The sequence below is a fragment of the Drosophila arizonae genome, chromosome X (assembly GCF_054131065.1).
Source record: "Drosophila arizonae isolate 15081-1271.41 chromosome X, UAZ_ARI_1.0, whole genome shotgun sequence".
Taxonomy (NCBI): Eukaryota; Metazoa; Arthropoda; class Insecta; order Diptera; family Drosophilidae; genus Drosophila; species Drosophila arizonae.
The window spans coordinates 11,934,656-11,952,354 of NC_142927.1; the positions used below are offsets into that span (position 1 = coordinate 11,934,656).

The window sequence follows — 17,699 nt, forward strand, 5'->3', positions numbered from 1 at the left end:
CAGAGTCGCTGAAAAACACAGCACAGTAGCCAGAGACCCCAGAGTCGGACTCGAGTCGGACTCGAGTGGAAGCCCGCATCATATGCATGCGTGCAAATAAATTTGTCTTTTAGTAATTGCCGAGTGTTGACTATAAACAGGCGCAGTCCGCGACATCGGCTATCGGGAATGGCCAGAAAGAGCAGCGGATAAAGCCAGCGAGACAGCGAGAGAAAATGAGAGAGATAGAGAGAAAGAGAAAGGGATAGTGGCCTGGGGAATGAAGCCCAGTTGCTGGTATCATCATTAACGCTTTAACTTGAATTTCATTAAGCAGGCAACCAGTCAGGCATTCAGGCAGTCGAGCAGGGAGTCAGGGAGTCAGGGAGCTGGCCAAAAGGCAGCAGGAATCGGCAATGCGTTCGTAGGTACGAAATATAGCGGCTGCAACAGCAGCTCCCAATGCCGCATTGACAAGGAAAAGAGAAGCAAAAGACAGAGAATCGTCCAAAATTGTGAAGTGCAGCAGCCACACAGACAGCTGAATGCGCTACGGAGTAGAGAAATTATATTTGAGTGATCTTTCAAGGAAACTTTGATAATACTAAGAAAATTATTATGATCACAGATCAAGACTCATGTAGAATCATATGCATATACTGAACAAGCTGAAGGAATATAAGAGATAGATAGTGAATTGCCAAGTCAAAGTGTAGTGCTAAGAGATATTTAAGGGATCTAGACAACCATTGATAAAACAGACTGTCAGATAATAGATAGATAAATAGGGCTGATATGATATATGATATGATATGATATGATATTATAGATAGATGTTTTGTTAATTTCAGTTTATGTAGTAATATATAAATATACAAGGCATATACAGATATGTAGATGAAGCAGGGACATAGTTAGAGAAGCAAGATTGACAAGCCTGAAAAATCGATTAACAAGACAGATCAATAAGAGAGATTTGGTTAAGAAATAGATAATATAAATATGTAGAGAGATATAGATTAATGCGTAAGTTGATTGATAAAACAGAAAATCAAATATGTTAAATACAAGCATAAATAAAGAAAATGGATAGATAAATAATATATAAAGTATAGGACAGATATATATGTAATATTATTTTAAAATATATAAGACATCTGGATAATATAAATATATGTGATACAGGGTGTTAGATATAACAGACAGAGAGAATAGATTAGATTTGCAGATACGAAATATAAAATATATAGATAAATAAAACGAACAAATAGGATAGATAATTTTATAGATTAAACAGATAAGACATCTGGATAACACAAATATTGTATATATAATTATTTCTATCTACATATGTATATATTATATGTAGGGTGATAGATATAGACCAATATAAGAGAACGACAGACAAATAGATAATAGATGCCACAGATATGTTCAAAGATACGATAAATATATGGCTACAATATAATTAAGATGGATATTCAACGCAAATTAGTGCTAGATAAGCATCTAAATACAATGCAAATATAATACAGATAGATGATCAGTAATGTTATGGAACAGTTATACAGATAGATGAAGAAGAAAAAAAATATGTTTAATGAAATCTAAAAAAAAAAGCGACTATGGAAATTGCTTTCCCTCTAGAGAAAATAAAAAAATTCGCCGAACGAAAATCAAATCAAATTCCTCAATCAATTCTAATAGAGCGTCTATTCAGCTGTTTATGTCGTCTGCCTGCTCGATTGATATTAATAAATGTATTTTGAATGATTATGTGGATCTAATCGAACTGTTAAACTAGATTAGGCTAAAGAGCAGCAACACATTCAGACACACATTTCATTTCACTAAATATACAGCGAGCGAGCAACAGCAACAACAGCAACAGCAACAGTAACAACAACAACAACAACAACAACAACTTGAGGTGGACAATCGCTTAATGGCTCGCCTGCGAAACATGAAAAAATACTCAAGTGTTATCGATTAATGTCCAAGTCTAGCAGCTACCGAACGAGCTGCTGAGGCCCGAGCCCAAAGCCCAAAGCCCAAGCCCAAAGCCAAACTCGAACAGCAACAAAAACTCGCTTGGCGGTTGCGGCTGCTCATCCAAAACTCAGTGGCTAAATGGACGACAACAACAACAACAACAACAACAGGAACAGCAACAGCAGCAACAACGTTGTTGGTTCTTTATTATGATTATTCGCCTTTTTAATAAAGAAGAACAAAAGGTGCCGACAAATATGGCAAAACGACAACAGCAACAGCAGCAGCAGCAACAGCAGCAGCAACAGCAACAACTGCGGGTTCTGCGGGCCAGTTGATTGCGAGTTTGCCACATGGGGCATGCGGCATGCGGCATTTGGCTGGTGCTAATGTCATCGAGCGTTGAACACCTTTATCAGTGTTGCATTGAAATGCACACACGCATGCGCGCAGTCAAGTTGCATGCCGCATGCAACACACAGCCACACAGCTGCCAATGTGCGAGAGAGAGAGAGAGAGGGAGGGGGCGTGAGTGAGGCAGCGATAGCTGCTTATCGACGCAAATAGTTTGGTCGGCGTGGTGGGTCGCCATTCAATTTATTAGCTGCAATAAAACGCAAATCAACTGCGCGCCAGCGGCGGCCAAAGGCGGCAAAAGTGTTGAAATCATTTGAAATATTTGTCATACGGCAAATCGACGCGGGCAGCGTGTGGGCGAAAGGGGGGCGGAACGGGAGTTGTGAGCCGGGTCGACTAGTTGCTGCTGGCCATTAGCCGCTCCTCGTTTATCTATGACAGGATGGCCATAACTAACTGAGCTCATTTGTAAGCAGCAATCGGCTCGACTCTGGCGCATTATTTATGATGCGGCCCGCTCGCAATGCCAGCGATAAATGTGTATCGATATTTATGCAATTATGAGTGGTTGCGCCGTGAGTGGCGGAGGCCCATTGCTAAGTGCGACAAATCATCGATATGTCAGCGAGCATTCTGCTATCGATAGCCTAGAGCACATACAACAATAATTCGCGATAACTAGTAATCGATATTAGCTAAATTGGTGCATAATGCAATTACAAATACATTTGCATTACTATACGCACTAAGTATAGTTGACTAAGTATAATTGCTGAGATTAGTGCTATCGATAACATATCGACTATCAAATTTCGTACAATTCGCTGTGGTCTTTCCTGATAACTATCGATTATTATACCATATACTATGTAACAATAAATTACAAATGCTAAAATGGAAAATATTTCATGATCATTGTTATCGACTAACAATCATCGATATGATATAGCCAACTAAATGTTATTTTCGTTGTTATCGATAAGAGGTTTGTCAACAGTAAATATACTCTCTGGACATTTTGCAATACTGTAAACAGATGCTGATCACTTATTATCGATAACATATCGATAGTATCATATTGCATGCTTTTTTATATGCTTCATTTGAGTTGCGGCTCAAATAACTATTGCAATGAGTTTGATTTGATTGCACTCGTCACTAGTCATCGGTTATCGGTTATCGACTGAGCATTTGCTCACTCGGCTCATTGGTCGCTCGCTTCAGCGAACCGCAACGCAAATACAAAATCGAAAGACCAAAAACTACGAAACCAAATAAAAGCAAATACAAATTCTAAAGCTCAATCGACTGTGACTTCCAGCAGCAAAGGCAGGGGCAGGAGGCGGGGGTGCCAGGTGGAGACGCAGGTGAGGGCAGACAGTGCAGTGGAGCGATTTGCATACAGCAAAATCTGCGCAGTCGCAGCAGTTGGGTCCAGGCATCATTAGCTGCAACTTTGTTGAAAGTGCCCCCAAATGTTGTCTGCCCCATTGTTTCTCTCTCCCTCTCGCTATGTGTGCGCGCGCGTGTGTGTGTGTGTGTTTATGGTCGCAAACGCCGCCCATTTTGTTAAGCAAATTTGCAATTGGCTGCCGTCGTTGACCGTCGCACAGACGCCACCAAAAATGGACGAAGCCAGAACGGAGCCCAGACGCTGGACAACAGGCGAGACAACTGGAGCCAAGTCGGGGGCAGCTGTGCCTGTGTCTGTCTGCCAGTGTGTGTGTGTGAGTGTGTGTGTGAGTGTGTGTGTGAGTGTGTGTGTGTGGGGCAACAACTCTCTTGCCATGCTGTATCTCAATCTGTTGCCGAGCTGCTGTTTCGCTTCGTGTTGTCATTAAAATGTAAATCCATTTAATTAACATTTTCCGTTCAACGACGACCACCAAAAGATAGCAGCAACAGCAACAACAGCAGCAGCAGCAGCAGCAGCAACAGCAACAACAACAACAGCAGCTCGAAAGAATTGTTATAAATTGTAAATAAATTTTGACATTATTTAAATGAAATGTCCATAAACTTGTTGGCTAGACGGCTGCTGCGGCAGCGTGAGAGTTGTGACATGGACCAAAAACAAATCAGTGGCAGAGTGAAAGAGAGAGGGAGAGAGCGCGAAACAGAGACAGAAAGGCAACTGCATGTGCGACTTATGTATACCCAGCATATTTCTAAAATACCATTTCCAATTGACTTTGGATATCAGCTAAGCTTGATCAATGAGCATCAATAGCAATCAGCTGTAGAGGCGACTAATGAATACCCTGTAAATCAAGAAAATCAGTGCCTGACTAGCTTTAGATATGATCTGTCATGCTAGATCTCCGATCATTAGTAACATAGGCGGCTAGTGAATACCCTGTATAACCATGCTTGATCCTCAACTACAATTTCGGTTTTGAGGCAATAATTATGCGTACCTAAAATCTTACAACTCGTATCTCCTTTATAATATGCTAATCCGATAGTGGAAGCAACAGAGTACTACAATTTGGCATTCCAACTCTACTTGTAGACATACCCAATGTAGTGCTGTAGCGGCCCCTACTGGGTATTGGAAAAATTAACGCCTGGGTGGCGTTTCAGTCGAATCAGGCCAATATTCTTTGATATGGCTCGTATTTTGTAGCTTTTGTCTTTGTTCACTTTAGCTTCGACCATAAAAATATGCATAATTTAGAGATGAATATTAAAGAGTCGCTGCATGGTGGGTCGCCTCTACATCGACATCTACGTCTACACCTGCGCGACCGCCCGCCCCAACCGCAGTGTCTGGCTGCTGGCCCGGGCTTAATTAAGACATGTTTCGGGCCGCGTTTCGTGTTGATCTTTATGGTATAGATCTCTCAATATGCATATCGATTTAGCTTTCGGAAAGCAGCTTAAGACAATCCAGCGACAGCTTCATAAAATCCCAAATGCTTAGTCAACATATTCCCAGCTCCCATTTGCTCCAACAGGCGACAACGCCATTGTCATCATCGCGATCACCAGCACCATCGTCATCATCATCACCATCATCATTATGCTCATGATGATTGCCGTTGTCGGCGCCTTCAATTATGTCCATAATTGGTGAACAGGTAGCCGAAAATGGTTTTGGAGGCAGCCCCTCGCACAGCGTCGACCCAACGATCCGCCTGGCTGTTGCCCGTGTTGCCTAATTGAGCAGCCAGCAAACAACTGAGCCACTGAGCAGGCAGCTCAGCAGCCGGACAACACTGTGACAACTCTGGATTGCAGAGTGTGGACTGTGGAGTGTGGAGTGAGTGAGAGCAAGCCAAAGATTAGCGACGTACAGCGGCGCCTTAGAACTTGGCTAAAGCGAGTGCTGACAGTTCAGTTGCCAAATTTATTGAGCGCTTGCTAATCGACAATAATCGATATGTCTATGAATCGATTGAGTGGCGCTGGCTTATCGATAAGCTAGTATATCGATACCTATTTTACTTCTCTGAATTTTACTATCAAGAGCAAGTCGATAAATGAGCCAAATTGTTTGGTATTTACTTATCGATAAGCACATGAATTTACTATCGATAGCTATCGATAATGTTCTAGCGCTATGCAGTGAGTGCATCTTTGAAGTTTCTTCACCGTAATCAATTATCCAGCTCAGTAAATTAGTAGTTATCGATAAATTGTTATCGGCATTTCTTGCTTCTTCATAATGGCAAAGCCCCATTACAGGCCAAAACAAGTGTAAATGCGAATCCGAGCCATAATCAGCAATCTGGTTTGCAGCAACAATGTCCCGGCGAGCAATTAGCACAGAGCTCGAACACGCTCGCCAGTTAATCGATATATCGATAAACAGACTATATTAGTGCCCAGAGCGATTTACATGCCTGCACGACATTTTAGATTTTCGCAGCTACTCAAATAGCAGAACATTGCAACTAGTTGCTATAATTTGAGGCAGTTGTTGTTGTTGTTGCTGCTGTAGCTGTAGCTGTAGCTGTTGCTGTTGCTGTGGCTGTGGCTGGCATTCAGTCACGATCAAGTGGAGATATCGCTGTGGTAGTTGATGCAACTGTCGATAACCGTTAGCGATCGTCCGTTTTATTGCTGCTGCCGCTGCTGGTTGCATGTGAACAAAACATGCCAAATCAAAGTGTGAGTGATCATTCAATTAAGCAGCACGCCAACCGACAACAACAACACTAGCCGACGTACGACAGCAGCAACATGAGCACAGCAACAACAACAACAAAGCCGACGACAGCAATCACACAGCAACAGCAACTGCGGTGCCATCATCAGTTAAATTATGTGATAATATGCCAACAATGAGTGTGCAACAGCAACAGCGACAGCAATCGCAACAACAGCAACTACAACAGCAGCAGCAGCAGCAATCAACACGCAAAAGCCCAAAACAAACGTGTCACAAGCAGCACAGGGCAGGCAGGCAGGCAGGCTGGAGGTGGGCAATTGAGCAGCGCGCAAGATGCGGCCCCAACGGCAACAGCACGTACAGGCCCCGCAGCAGCATCACCAGCAGCAACAGCTACAGCTACAGCAACAACACCAAAATTGCTGCTGCCTTTTTTGGTTGTTGCTGCCGGCGCGGCTCAATCAGTTTGTCACCCGGGCGATATATAGAGTGATTAAGTGGCCCACGGATTGGATTGGATTGGTATTGACCAACTGGTGCAACAGCAGCAGCAGCAGCAGCAGCAGCAGCAGGGGCAGCGACATAGAGACGTGCCGCAATGCAACAGCAACAGTTGCTGAATTTTGCATTAGTCGCTGGCTCGCAATGCAATATGAACAAACAAGAAAAAAAGTAGACAATATTTGACGCATAATTGCATTAGAGCTGCTTGCCAATCAATTCAATCAGTGAATAAAATCAGAAGCAGCAACAGTAACAACAGCAGCAGCAGCAGCAGCAGCAACTAGAGCTGTCTGTCTTTCGTCTGGCTTGGCAAAGCAACAACAGCAACTGTTGCTGATTTGTTGCTTGTTGTGTGACGACGACGACGACTGCGTGGCGTCCGTGTAATCGCACTTCATGTCTAATTAGACTTGTTTATGCCCATTTGAAAAAAAAAAAAAAAAACTGAAATGCAGCAGCAACAACAACAGCAGCAGCAGCAGCAACAGCAACAACCACATTGCTGCGGTGCATGCACATATTATATTATTTTTTATGGCTATCTTCACGGTTATTTTCATTTAAATCGCAATTCAAACTCGACATTGTCGTCGAATGACATTTTAAATGACAATTTTGCGCCTTTTGCAACTGTTGCCAACAGTGCGTGAGAGAGAGAGAGAGAGAGAGAGAGAGACTGCGAGCAGTAGAGGCTGAGAGTGAGTGAGTGAGCGAGAGAAGCAAATTGTATGTAATAATGCAAATTGTTTTTATCAATAAATTCTAGACGCGCAACGAGTAATTCAGTTAATGTTGCTGCTGAATGAATTTATGCGTTAATAAATTTAAAGCAAATTAGCTAAACGACATCGACGACGATTTATGGACTAAGCAACGATTGCGACTCATTCAGCAGAGCCTCAGCTCAGCTCAGCTCAGCTCCGACTCGACTCAGCTTCGACTCAGCTCAACGACTTGGCAATTTGATTGATGAGGCTTGCCAATAAACGGTGTTTGCCTTTTAAAGTCAGCCCAAATCGGTGCGAGTCGGCGGCAATTGCGTTTCCAATTGCCGTGTGCAGTTCCCCCAGCCAGCGCCAACTGCAGCGAGTGCGGCGGGCTCCAAAATGGCGACGCCGGCAATTAATCAGTTTTTCAGCCTTCGGCCTTTTTGGCCAGGCAATAAAACACACACAGAGAGAGAAAGGGAGAGAGAGAGGGAGAAAGATAGACAGGCACTTGCTTAGTGCATGAATTAATGGCAGCGCATTTAGCGCTTAGTCGTTATACTATTCACATTAATTAACGTGACACGTCAACGAGTAGACCACTCAAATTGACGAGTCGTGCCTAGCTGCTGCTGCTGCTGCTATTGCGGCGTGTGAAAATATTTTAATTTACGATTTTACGTACTTCATCGTAATGAGATTTTTATCTTTGCTTGCTTTACGCCTTGCCACATAAAGCCTGCATGCGGCTCTACTCGTTGCAGTTTCATTAGTCACTCGTTAAGCATATTTGTTTATCAACTCATTGTCTCTTTAGTAGTTTCGTATGATTACTCGCTCTAGCTGTACTATGTGTTTAGTGGTTGGTGGTCCATTATATCATAGTTCCACTCGTTGTGGTTCTGCTCATCATATCTCTACTCATTAGAGATCTACTCGTTATAGCTCTGCTCATTATATTTCTAGTCATTATAGCTCTGCTCCTTATATCTCCACTGGTTATATTTCTACTCATTACATGCTTATTCTATACGTCTCTACTCGATGTATTTCTACTCATCATATCTCTACTTATTATAGATTTACTCGTTATCTCTATCTCTACTCGTTATAGCTCGTTATATTTCTACTGATTATATGTTATATATTTCTACTCATCATATATTTCTACTCACCATATCTCTACTCGTTATAACTCTACTTGTTATAGCTCTACTCGTTATATCTCTACTCATTAAAGCTCTACTCGTCGTCTCTCTACTCGTTAGATTTCTACTCATCGTATCTCTACTCGTTATATCTCTTTTCGTTATATCTTAGCTCGTTATAACTCTACTCGTTTTATCTCTACTCATCAAAGCTCTACTCGTCGTCAATCTGCTAGTTATATCTCTACTCATCATATCTCTACTCGTTATATATCTACCCATCTTATCTCTACTCTTTATACCTTTACTCGTTGCCTCTCTGCCCATTATGGTTCACTGCTTATCTATCCGTTATTTCTCCACTCGTCGTAGCCACACTCGCATTATTCATTGTATCCACATGTAAAGTCATTGCAGCTCTTCCTCTTCTCGCTTCAGTTCAACTTTTCACTCTCTGCTGTCTTACGCCCTGTAATTAACTTGTAGCAGGCCGCATTTATTGCGAGTCTCGCCGCGCTTTGCTTATGGCTGCCTGACGGCACGTACTTGTCTAGCTTCACTCGCAGCGCACCGTCTGCATCAGCTACCAGCAACTATTGCTGCTTATGCTATTCTCCTGCTTTGTTCTGCTGTGCGCTGCGATCTGTTTCGTTTAGTCTGGTCTGCGCTTTGTCGCATTATTTAGTTGTATTCAGCACTTCTGAAGCGTTAACACGGCCAGCACAAGCTTTCAGCTCTATACATACAATTATAATGCTGACAACATGAGCAACAACCACAAGCATCTTATTAGTCACACCTTTGTGTGCATGACACCGCAATCGCCATTGGTGGTCTTGCCCAGTGGGAGAGGGACAGTGGCAGAGACAGAGGCAAAGACAGAGGCAGAGAGAGAGAGAGAGGGCGTGCAAATCAAGCGCAGATACAAGATACACACAATATATAGCCAACCAGTTGTTGTTGCTGCTGTCGCCATCAGCAACAGCAACGGCAACAGCAGCAACAGTGTAAGCAGCTAGAGCTATAGCCTAAAGTCTAAGTCTGAGTCAAAGTCGCAGCTTGTTTTCTTTTTAAATTACATGAACAAAATGGCGTTGCCAGACTCAGCAGCAGCAACAGCAATGGCAGCAACAGCAACAGCAACGACAGCAGCAGCTTGTGAGGTCCACACGCAGCAGCAGGAACCGAAAACAAGCTAACAGAGCACAGAGACTGTGGCTGGTCGCATCGGACCCGGTCTATAGAGCCCGGCTGCCTAGACTAGAGCTGGGACTATGCTTACAGTTGGTCCGTCGGTCCGTCCATCGGTCGGTCGGTCGGTCGGTCGGTCGGTCGGTCGGTCGGTCTGTCGTTCGCTCCTTCGTTTTAATCGAAGTCGATTCGACGAGTTATGGTAATTAAAAAGGTGTTCCTTTTGCAACAGTCGCGCATGTCGTTGCTTGGGGGGTCTCGCGGCTTCGTCTCTGCTTGCTGCAGACAAATTCATATTTTATGACAAAACTTCTGGCCACTCCCCGCACCCCACTCTGTCCCTCTCTCTCTCTCTCTCTCTCTCACTCTCGCTCACTCTGTGTGTGTCTCTGTGGCGGCACTCGTGCACTTTGGTGGGTGGTCGCCTACAGGAATGTCGCCGACGTGCCACAGTCCACAGCCATTTGCAATATCTTTTCTACAGCTCAACTCCAAGCCATGTGTGTGTGTGTGTGTGTGCCTCTGTTTGAGCCTGTCAAGTTTTGTCAAGTTACTGCCGCCAAAACGGAATACCTTGTGCCGTGCTTTTTTTTTTTCTTTTTGGTTTCTTTTTTTTTTTGTCCCATTGCATTTTGCATGCTAAGCTAACTAATCTTATGCTCTCTTTCTCTGGCCATCTCTTTCGTTCGCCTTATAGACAATACTGAACTCAATGCATAAATATCAGCCGCGCTTTCATTTGGTGCGAGCCAACGATATCTTGAAGCTACCATATTCCACGTTTCGCACGTACGTGTTCAAGGAGACGGAGTTCATAGCCGTGACTGCATATCAAAATGAGAAGGTAAACCATATCCCCATATAAATAGAATTGTGATAATCCAGCCATATGGCATATAACTAAACGCACATTGACATTTGCAGATAACTCAGCTGAAAATCGACAACAATCCCTTTGCGAAGGGCTTTCGTGATACTGGTGCTGGCAAACGGGAAAAGAAGTGAGTATCACTAGTGTTAAGCAACGACTCGAGTTAAGGGAATATGGGCGCGTAGAGAGAGGTCAATAATAGAAAAAAGTCGATTTGATTTGGGTGTAAGTGAAGTTAGTTACAGCTGGTTTTTTAGGGTTTTTAGTGCTGGGTTCTTGGGATGTTTTGATTCTGTATAGGAAAAGGGTTTTCCCAGACCAAACTATTACAATTGTTTAATAATTAATGTTAGTTTAAGGCAAGGCTTTTGAGTTTTTAGTGCTGGGTTCTTGAGATGATTTGATGATTCCATTCAGGAAAAGGTTTTTCCTAGTTCAAACTATTACAATTGTTCAATCATTAAAGTTAGTTTAAAGCAAGGGCTTTGGGATTTTTAGTTTTATGCTAGGTTAGGCTAGAGGTGATTTAATACCATATAGTAAAAGGGTTTTCCTAGTTCTGTTCATAGAGCTCCCCATGCCCAGATAACTGAGCTTTTCCTGTGAGCAGCCTAGCTAGCTCTAGTTCTACCCGTAAAAGGAACCTCCTTAGATAGGCTCATATAGGAAAAGGTTTTTTCTTGTTCATAAAGCCCCTCATGCCCAGATAACTGAGCTTTTCCTGTGAGCAGCCTAGCTAGGCTCTAGTTCTACCCGTCCAAGGAACCTCCTTAGATAGGCTCATATAGGAAAAGGTTTTTTCTTGTTCATAGAGCCCCTCATGCCCAGATAACTGAGCTTTTCCTGTGAGCAGCCTAGCTAGGCTCTAGTTCTACCCGTCCAAGGAACCTCCTTAGTTAAGCCGGAGATCCTAGTCAAGTCTAGGTAAAATCTATGGATATATTGCTGAGATACACACAACACTCAAGCAATAGGGTTATCCATTACTAATTCCTTGAGCAAATGCCAAGTTGCTGCGCTCTAGCTCAGCCTAACTTGGAGTGGGGAAAAATCTTGCCGAAATGCGAATTCTCTGCTCGCATTACTGATGTTGCTTTAAGGTATATGCGAATGGCAGCTGACTGGCTTATTAGCAGCTGCCCTCGGCCAGTTGGTGCTGCAATTATGTGTTGTAGATCCGTGCAAAGGACCTCATTGATTCAATTAGTTCATAAGTTAACTCCGGCTACCGAGTGCAGTCCCTGGCAAATCGAATTCAACACAATCGAGCGAAGCCCTCTCAGCTAGCTGCCCGCTCGCCTCAAAAAGCAAACTAATCAGCACTTTGAGCTGCACTTCACATCACAGCAATCGTCGAGTTGGGGTCAGCAATTCGGTTTGTTTTCCTATTTGTTAGCAGCGGGCTCGTTGGCTCGTTTGTCTAACTGTCTCTCCATTTGTATCTCTATCTCCATCTGTATCTGTATCTGCATCTGTATCTGTTTCTGTATCTCTGCTGTAGCTTGATTAGCAGGCATTAATTTTTGTCAAATCTGTGCGGAACTAATTAGCCTGCTGCTTGTCAAATTGCAACTCATACAAAGCGCCAATGAGGACGAGGGGGCGTATTGCGGCTGCTGGCTAACATCGACGCTCAGCTGGAGGCCAAGTGGCCACAAAGTCAACACAATGATGAGGCCGATGATAATCATGCTGAGGATGATGACTGGCACCTTGGTCTGGCCATGGTCCACCCCAACTCCCACTCCCACTCCCACTGCCGATATGTGTGTGTAGAGAGATATAGAGAGAGAGGGGGAGACATCCTCTCGACAGCAGCCCAGCTGCTGGGCCAGCTCTCCAGCTGAGCGCCTGTAATCCATATTGATGGATTGATTTCAATTTCCTGTTGGTCGATTTGGTCGGCCGTCAGCGTGGGCGCTGATCAAAATGCTTTTGACTTTTTTCCACAATTGTTTTTGCGCAGGATAACCAAAAAGTCAACATCGGCGTGGGGGAGTGGAACTTGGACTGGTTCCGGTTTCCGGCCATCGTCGGGCTGCCGGGCTGCACTCGCTTCGCTTTCAATCTGCTCTGACTTAGCATAATGATGAATGACATTTAATAGCTGGCTCAACGTTTTCCTAAACGTTACAAATCAATTTTCACTCTCCCCGCTACCATCTCCCTCTCCCTGTCCCACTCTCTCTCTCTCTGTGTGTGACTGACAATGACAAGACGATGATGAGCTGTGGCGTATTTGGACAGGCCAAGGAACGACTTCATCAGTCTTCTGTTTGCTGCATTGACACAAACAATTTACTTGCGGCCCTTCCTGTTGAGTTGTTGTAAAACTGATTACAGCGCCTTGATTGGCATTAGCTGCCAAGCCGCAAACCCCAACGCCCCACCGAGCGTACCCCAGCCTAGCCCAGCCTAGCCCAGCCTAGCTGTCTATTCAGTCCTCCAGTCCCGCAATCCTAGCTGTCTTTTATACCCAGCAAACATTTAAATTGCCAACAGGGAAATGCGCGCTGAGTTGCTTTTAGCTGCCTGTCTTAAATAAGTTATTTGATGCCCGCTTGGCATATGCAAAAATCGATAACTATCGATTGTGCTGTTGTCTATATTCTTTGCTGATGCATTGAATGCATATAGTAAAATCCCAAGACTTTCAGCTAACTGAGTTCTTTCTACAAGTTTATTTCATTTCTCGACTAAAATCGATAAATATCGATATGCAAGCTAGCTGCTTCTGTATTAAATATGTATATAGACAGATTGCTAGGGAGTGCCGTTTATATATATATTCATTTGACTTTGATTTAAGTCGGCTTTTTTCACTTTAATAATTCAAAATCGGTTGTTATCGAACTTGAAGAGCAACATACTATCAACTTTCAAAGCAAGCAGCATATATTCTTCTATGCTTCATATGTTGTTCTTGTAAATGGTTATAACTTTAGCTATATCCCTTCGATAACATATGCCGATAGCACCAAAGCGATAAATATCGATTCATAGATAGCTGTAAAAGCAATTGTGCAATTCATTTGTCTTGCATGGATTTTATATCCCTTCGATAACATATGCCAATAGCACCAAAGCGATAAATATCGATTCATAGATAGCTGTAAAAGCAATTGTGCAATTCATTTGCCTTGCATGGCTTTTATATCCCTTCGATAACATATGCCGATAGCACCAAAGCGATAAATATCGATTCATCGATAGCTGTAAAAGCAATTGTGCAATTCATTTGCCTTGCATGACTTTTCGATTTATCTTGTTGGTTCTCCTTAATAGAGTTCAATTCATTTGTGGCTGTTATCGATAACAGCCAACAATTGCCCTTATACTATTGCTTCAGTCTTAGCCCTCGCTAGCCCCTTGCAGGGTATCTGCGTGTGTGGCTCTGCTGGCTGCGCCTATTTGCCTACGCCGCCTGTCTGGCTGTCAGCAAAAATCATGCACTGCCTGTTTTTTATCTGCATGTCAGCCGCAGTCCCGCCTGCCACGCCCACTGGCAAAAAATCTGACTGGTCATTGCTGGGACAGTCATGTGTCAGTTTTTTGGCCTGGGCGACGGATTTGGTTTTGGTTTTTTGGTCTCGGGCTTCTCTGTTCAACTGGACGTCGATTATTAATAGAACGCCAGCGCTCAAAAGTATACTACAATCTGTGTGTGTGAGAGTGTGTGCTTGTGTGGGTGTGTGAGTGTGTGGGTGGGGGCGATTTACAGCCGCTAAAGCGCTTAGCTAACTTTTTGCATAGACTTTTAATTAGTCTGAAATGCCTGGGCAATTAGTGCGACTTAGTCAAAACTCCAGTCTTGCCTTTTTTGTTTGTCAAATTGCCAGCAACAACAACAGTGGCAACAACAACAGCAACAACAACAATAACAAGCAGCAGCAGCAGCACTTTTTAAGTAGCTCAATGCGGCGGCAACTTTTTGTGGTTAACTCTTTTAGCAGCCAGCCGCTGGGCTGCGCTTCATTAGTAACAACAACAACAACGATAGCAACAACAACAGCAACAACAACAACAGCCACATAAACAATGCCATGACGACATTTTCGTCCTGCGACTTGGGTGTCACAGCTCACAGCAAGCGGCGCTAATTGGTGGCAACTATGTCGCAGCCGAGGCGCAACCCTCTCGCAGCTTAACTGCGCAACTTCCGCCGGAATGATATTCATCTCTGGCAAAGCCCAGTCGAGCCGGCCCGGCCCGGCCCCTGCTGCCTGCTGCCTGCCTTCTGGCAAACTCTTTGCAATTGCTTTTGCATTGCCCGCGGCCGCAGCGGAAATCTAAAGTGAAAACCGTTTTAACAGCAGCAGCAGCGGCGGCAGCAGCGGCAGCAGCAGCGGTTGAGAAGCTGGCAGCAATTGAAATTCCTTTTCATATTTATTTGCCACACTCTCTCACACCGCTCGCCCCGACCTGCCCCGCCCCGCCTCCTGCTGTTGCAGACAAATAGCTGCAGGCGTTAGTTGACAATTGGCGCACTTTTTTCTTTTTCCTTTCTTTCGACTGCTGTCCGCGCTCTTCTTCTACCTCCCGCCCTCCCTCTATCTGCTTCTCTGCTAATTTGCCAATGTTGTGTTGGGCGGGGCTGGGCGTGGGCGTGTGTGGAACTGGAACTGGAACTGGAACTGGTTTTAGCCGCACATTTAGATATAATTCAAAAATTACAGAGCACCGCCATTTGCCACGCCTCTGCCCCTGCCAACGCCCCCACCCGTTGCCGGGCCGTGCATAAAAGCCAAGATAAACGTCTTAGTTGCCCTTTGTGCGAGTGTTGCAAATTTATGGTTGAGTTACATGTGAGACACAGGAGCGGTTCAGCCCCCAGGCGGGCTGGCCCAAATGCAGCATTTACTGGCACTTGCTGCCTCAGAGGCCTAGAGACTTGATCTTGACTTTGGCGGCTGTAAGAAGATTTTCTAAACTTACAGAATTCTATAGATATAGATAGTATTTCCTTAGTATAAGTCTCATTCTCTGATTATATCTCAAGCTGAAGAGTTCCATTTGAATATTCATTCAGTTGCAAAATAGTTTTTGACGGCCATTGGCATATATCCTATGGCATGCATCAGTATATACTGTAATAGCATGTATATATACTGAAGTACTGCTATATATACTGATAACATATGGTATATATCAGTATATACTAGAATAGTATCTGCCAGTATTTACCATATAGTATATATCATTATATACTATAATAGTATGTTCCAGTAAATACCAAATAGTATATAATATTATATACTACAATAGCATATGCTATATCTCAGTATATACTAGAATTGTATCTGCCAGTATATACCATATAGTATTGTATATATTATTATATACTACAATAGCATATGTTATATCTCAGTATATGCTAGAATCGTATATAGCAGTATATACCATATATTGATGCACTGTGTACTATTTATCAAACCGCTTTGGTCTTCTCTTCTCTAACTAAAGTATACCATATACATACATATATACTAGAATAGTATGTACCATATACCATATATCAGTATATACTATAATAGCATGTGGAACTATATATATATCATATGGCATATATTATACTAGAATGGTATCTATCAGTATATACCATATATTAAAGCACTACACCCCATAAGTCTATTCATAAACCGCTATCAGAATACCTCTTGAGTGCTATCAGCATATACCATATAGTAGCAGTATATACTAGAATAGTATCTAGCAGTATATATCATATAGTACATATTAGTATATACCATATATATGATCTATAGCTATATATACCATATATACCAGAAGCCATTGAAAGTAAACTCTGAAAAGATAATAGATTTCTAGTTAAACAATTTTCGCTTCTGGTTAATTAGAGTTTTGGAGCCCAAACTTTTTTTAGAGCGCCCCATTTTGGGCGTTCGCTTGGGCTGTGCGACGTCGCTAGTTGCTGTTGGGTGGGTGAGCTCGTAGCGCTGCCTAGATTAACACAAATTGATTTGCTATTAAATTAGGTATATACACAACACACACACGCACACGCACACACACACCCACAGGTGATGCGAAATACGTGGAAAAACAGTTAAGTGTAAAAGAAGACGCCTGTGGCGAAATTGCTAACTCCTGTCTATGGGTGGTTCCGGGCTCAGTGGTTGCTGTGATAATGATACACACATGCCGCTCGCCCTCTCCCCCCTCTGTGTGTGTGTGTGTGTGTGTGCTAGTAAATTGCCCAATTTGCGAACACGGGACCTGGCGCTGGCATCGTTGCTTTGATGTGTGAACAACAACAAAATAAACGCAGAAAATGCACGGACGTAGTTTTTCGGCTAAAGGGCGGCGCAGTAACGGAGATGCGGTGTATTTGTTGGCGTTTGCGGGGCAGCGCGAGTCGAGGCCAGTGTAGACACTAAATTACACTAACGTGTTTTGAATTATTTTTCAATTTCATTGTCGGCCCAGACACAAACTGCCGGCTGTTTCCGCCTGCCATTGTTACATTTCAATTAAGGTTCCGGCTATACGGCGATCCCCAACCAGACCGCCCAACCGACCGCCTGCCTGCCTGTCCCACCGCTCATTCATATGCCGGCGGCGTCGTTTTATCATTTAACAGATATTCCTGCTAGCGAAAATATTATGCCAGTGCCTCGTCTATCCAAAAAGCCTAATGCAACATGGACAGTAGAGTGGGTGAGAGGAGGGGGGAGGGTGGTTTGAGAAGAAAACAATGTTTCAAGCGCTTGCGGCCTATGCGTGCTCCAAAATTTCCGATTACAATTCGGTTTTTCAATTGGCAATTTACATTATTCAGTTTTTTTTTTGGTAGTCTCGGGATCCAATATTATCGA

At 43.4% G+C, this 17,699-nt stretch overlaps 1 protein-coding gene across 11 annotated transcripts in view; it reads left to right on the forward strand.

Moving 5' to 3' along the window:
* The window catches only part of bi (T-box transcription factor bifid), a 105,734-nt gene that overhangs the window by 83,496 nt on the left and 4,539 nt on the right, over nt 1–17,699 (forward strand). For all 11 annotated transcript variants that reach the window (XM_089476111.1, XM_089476113.1, XM_018015703.2 and 8 more), the window contains 2 exons: nt 10,690–10,836; nt 10,917–10,993. In XM_089476111.1, the coding sequence (XP_089332237.1) occupies nt 10,690–10,836; nt 10,917–10,993 (224 nt within the window). The remainder of the gene's footprint in view (nt 1–10,689; nt 10,837–10,916; nt 10,994–17,699) is intronic.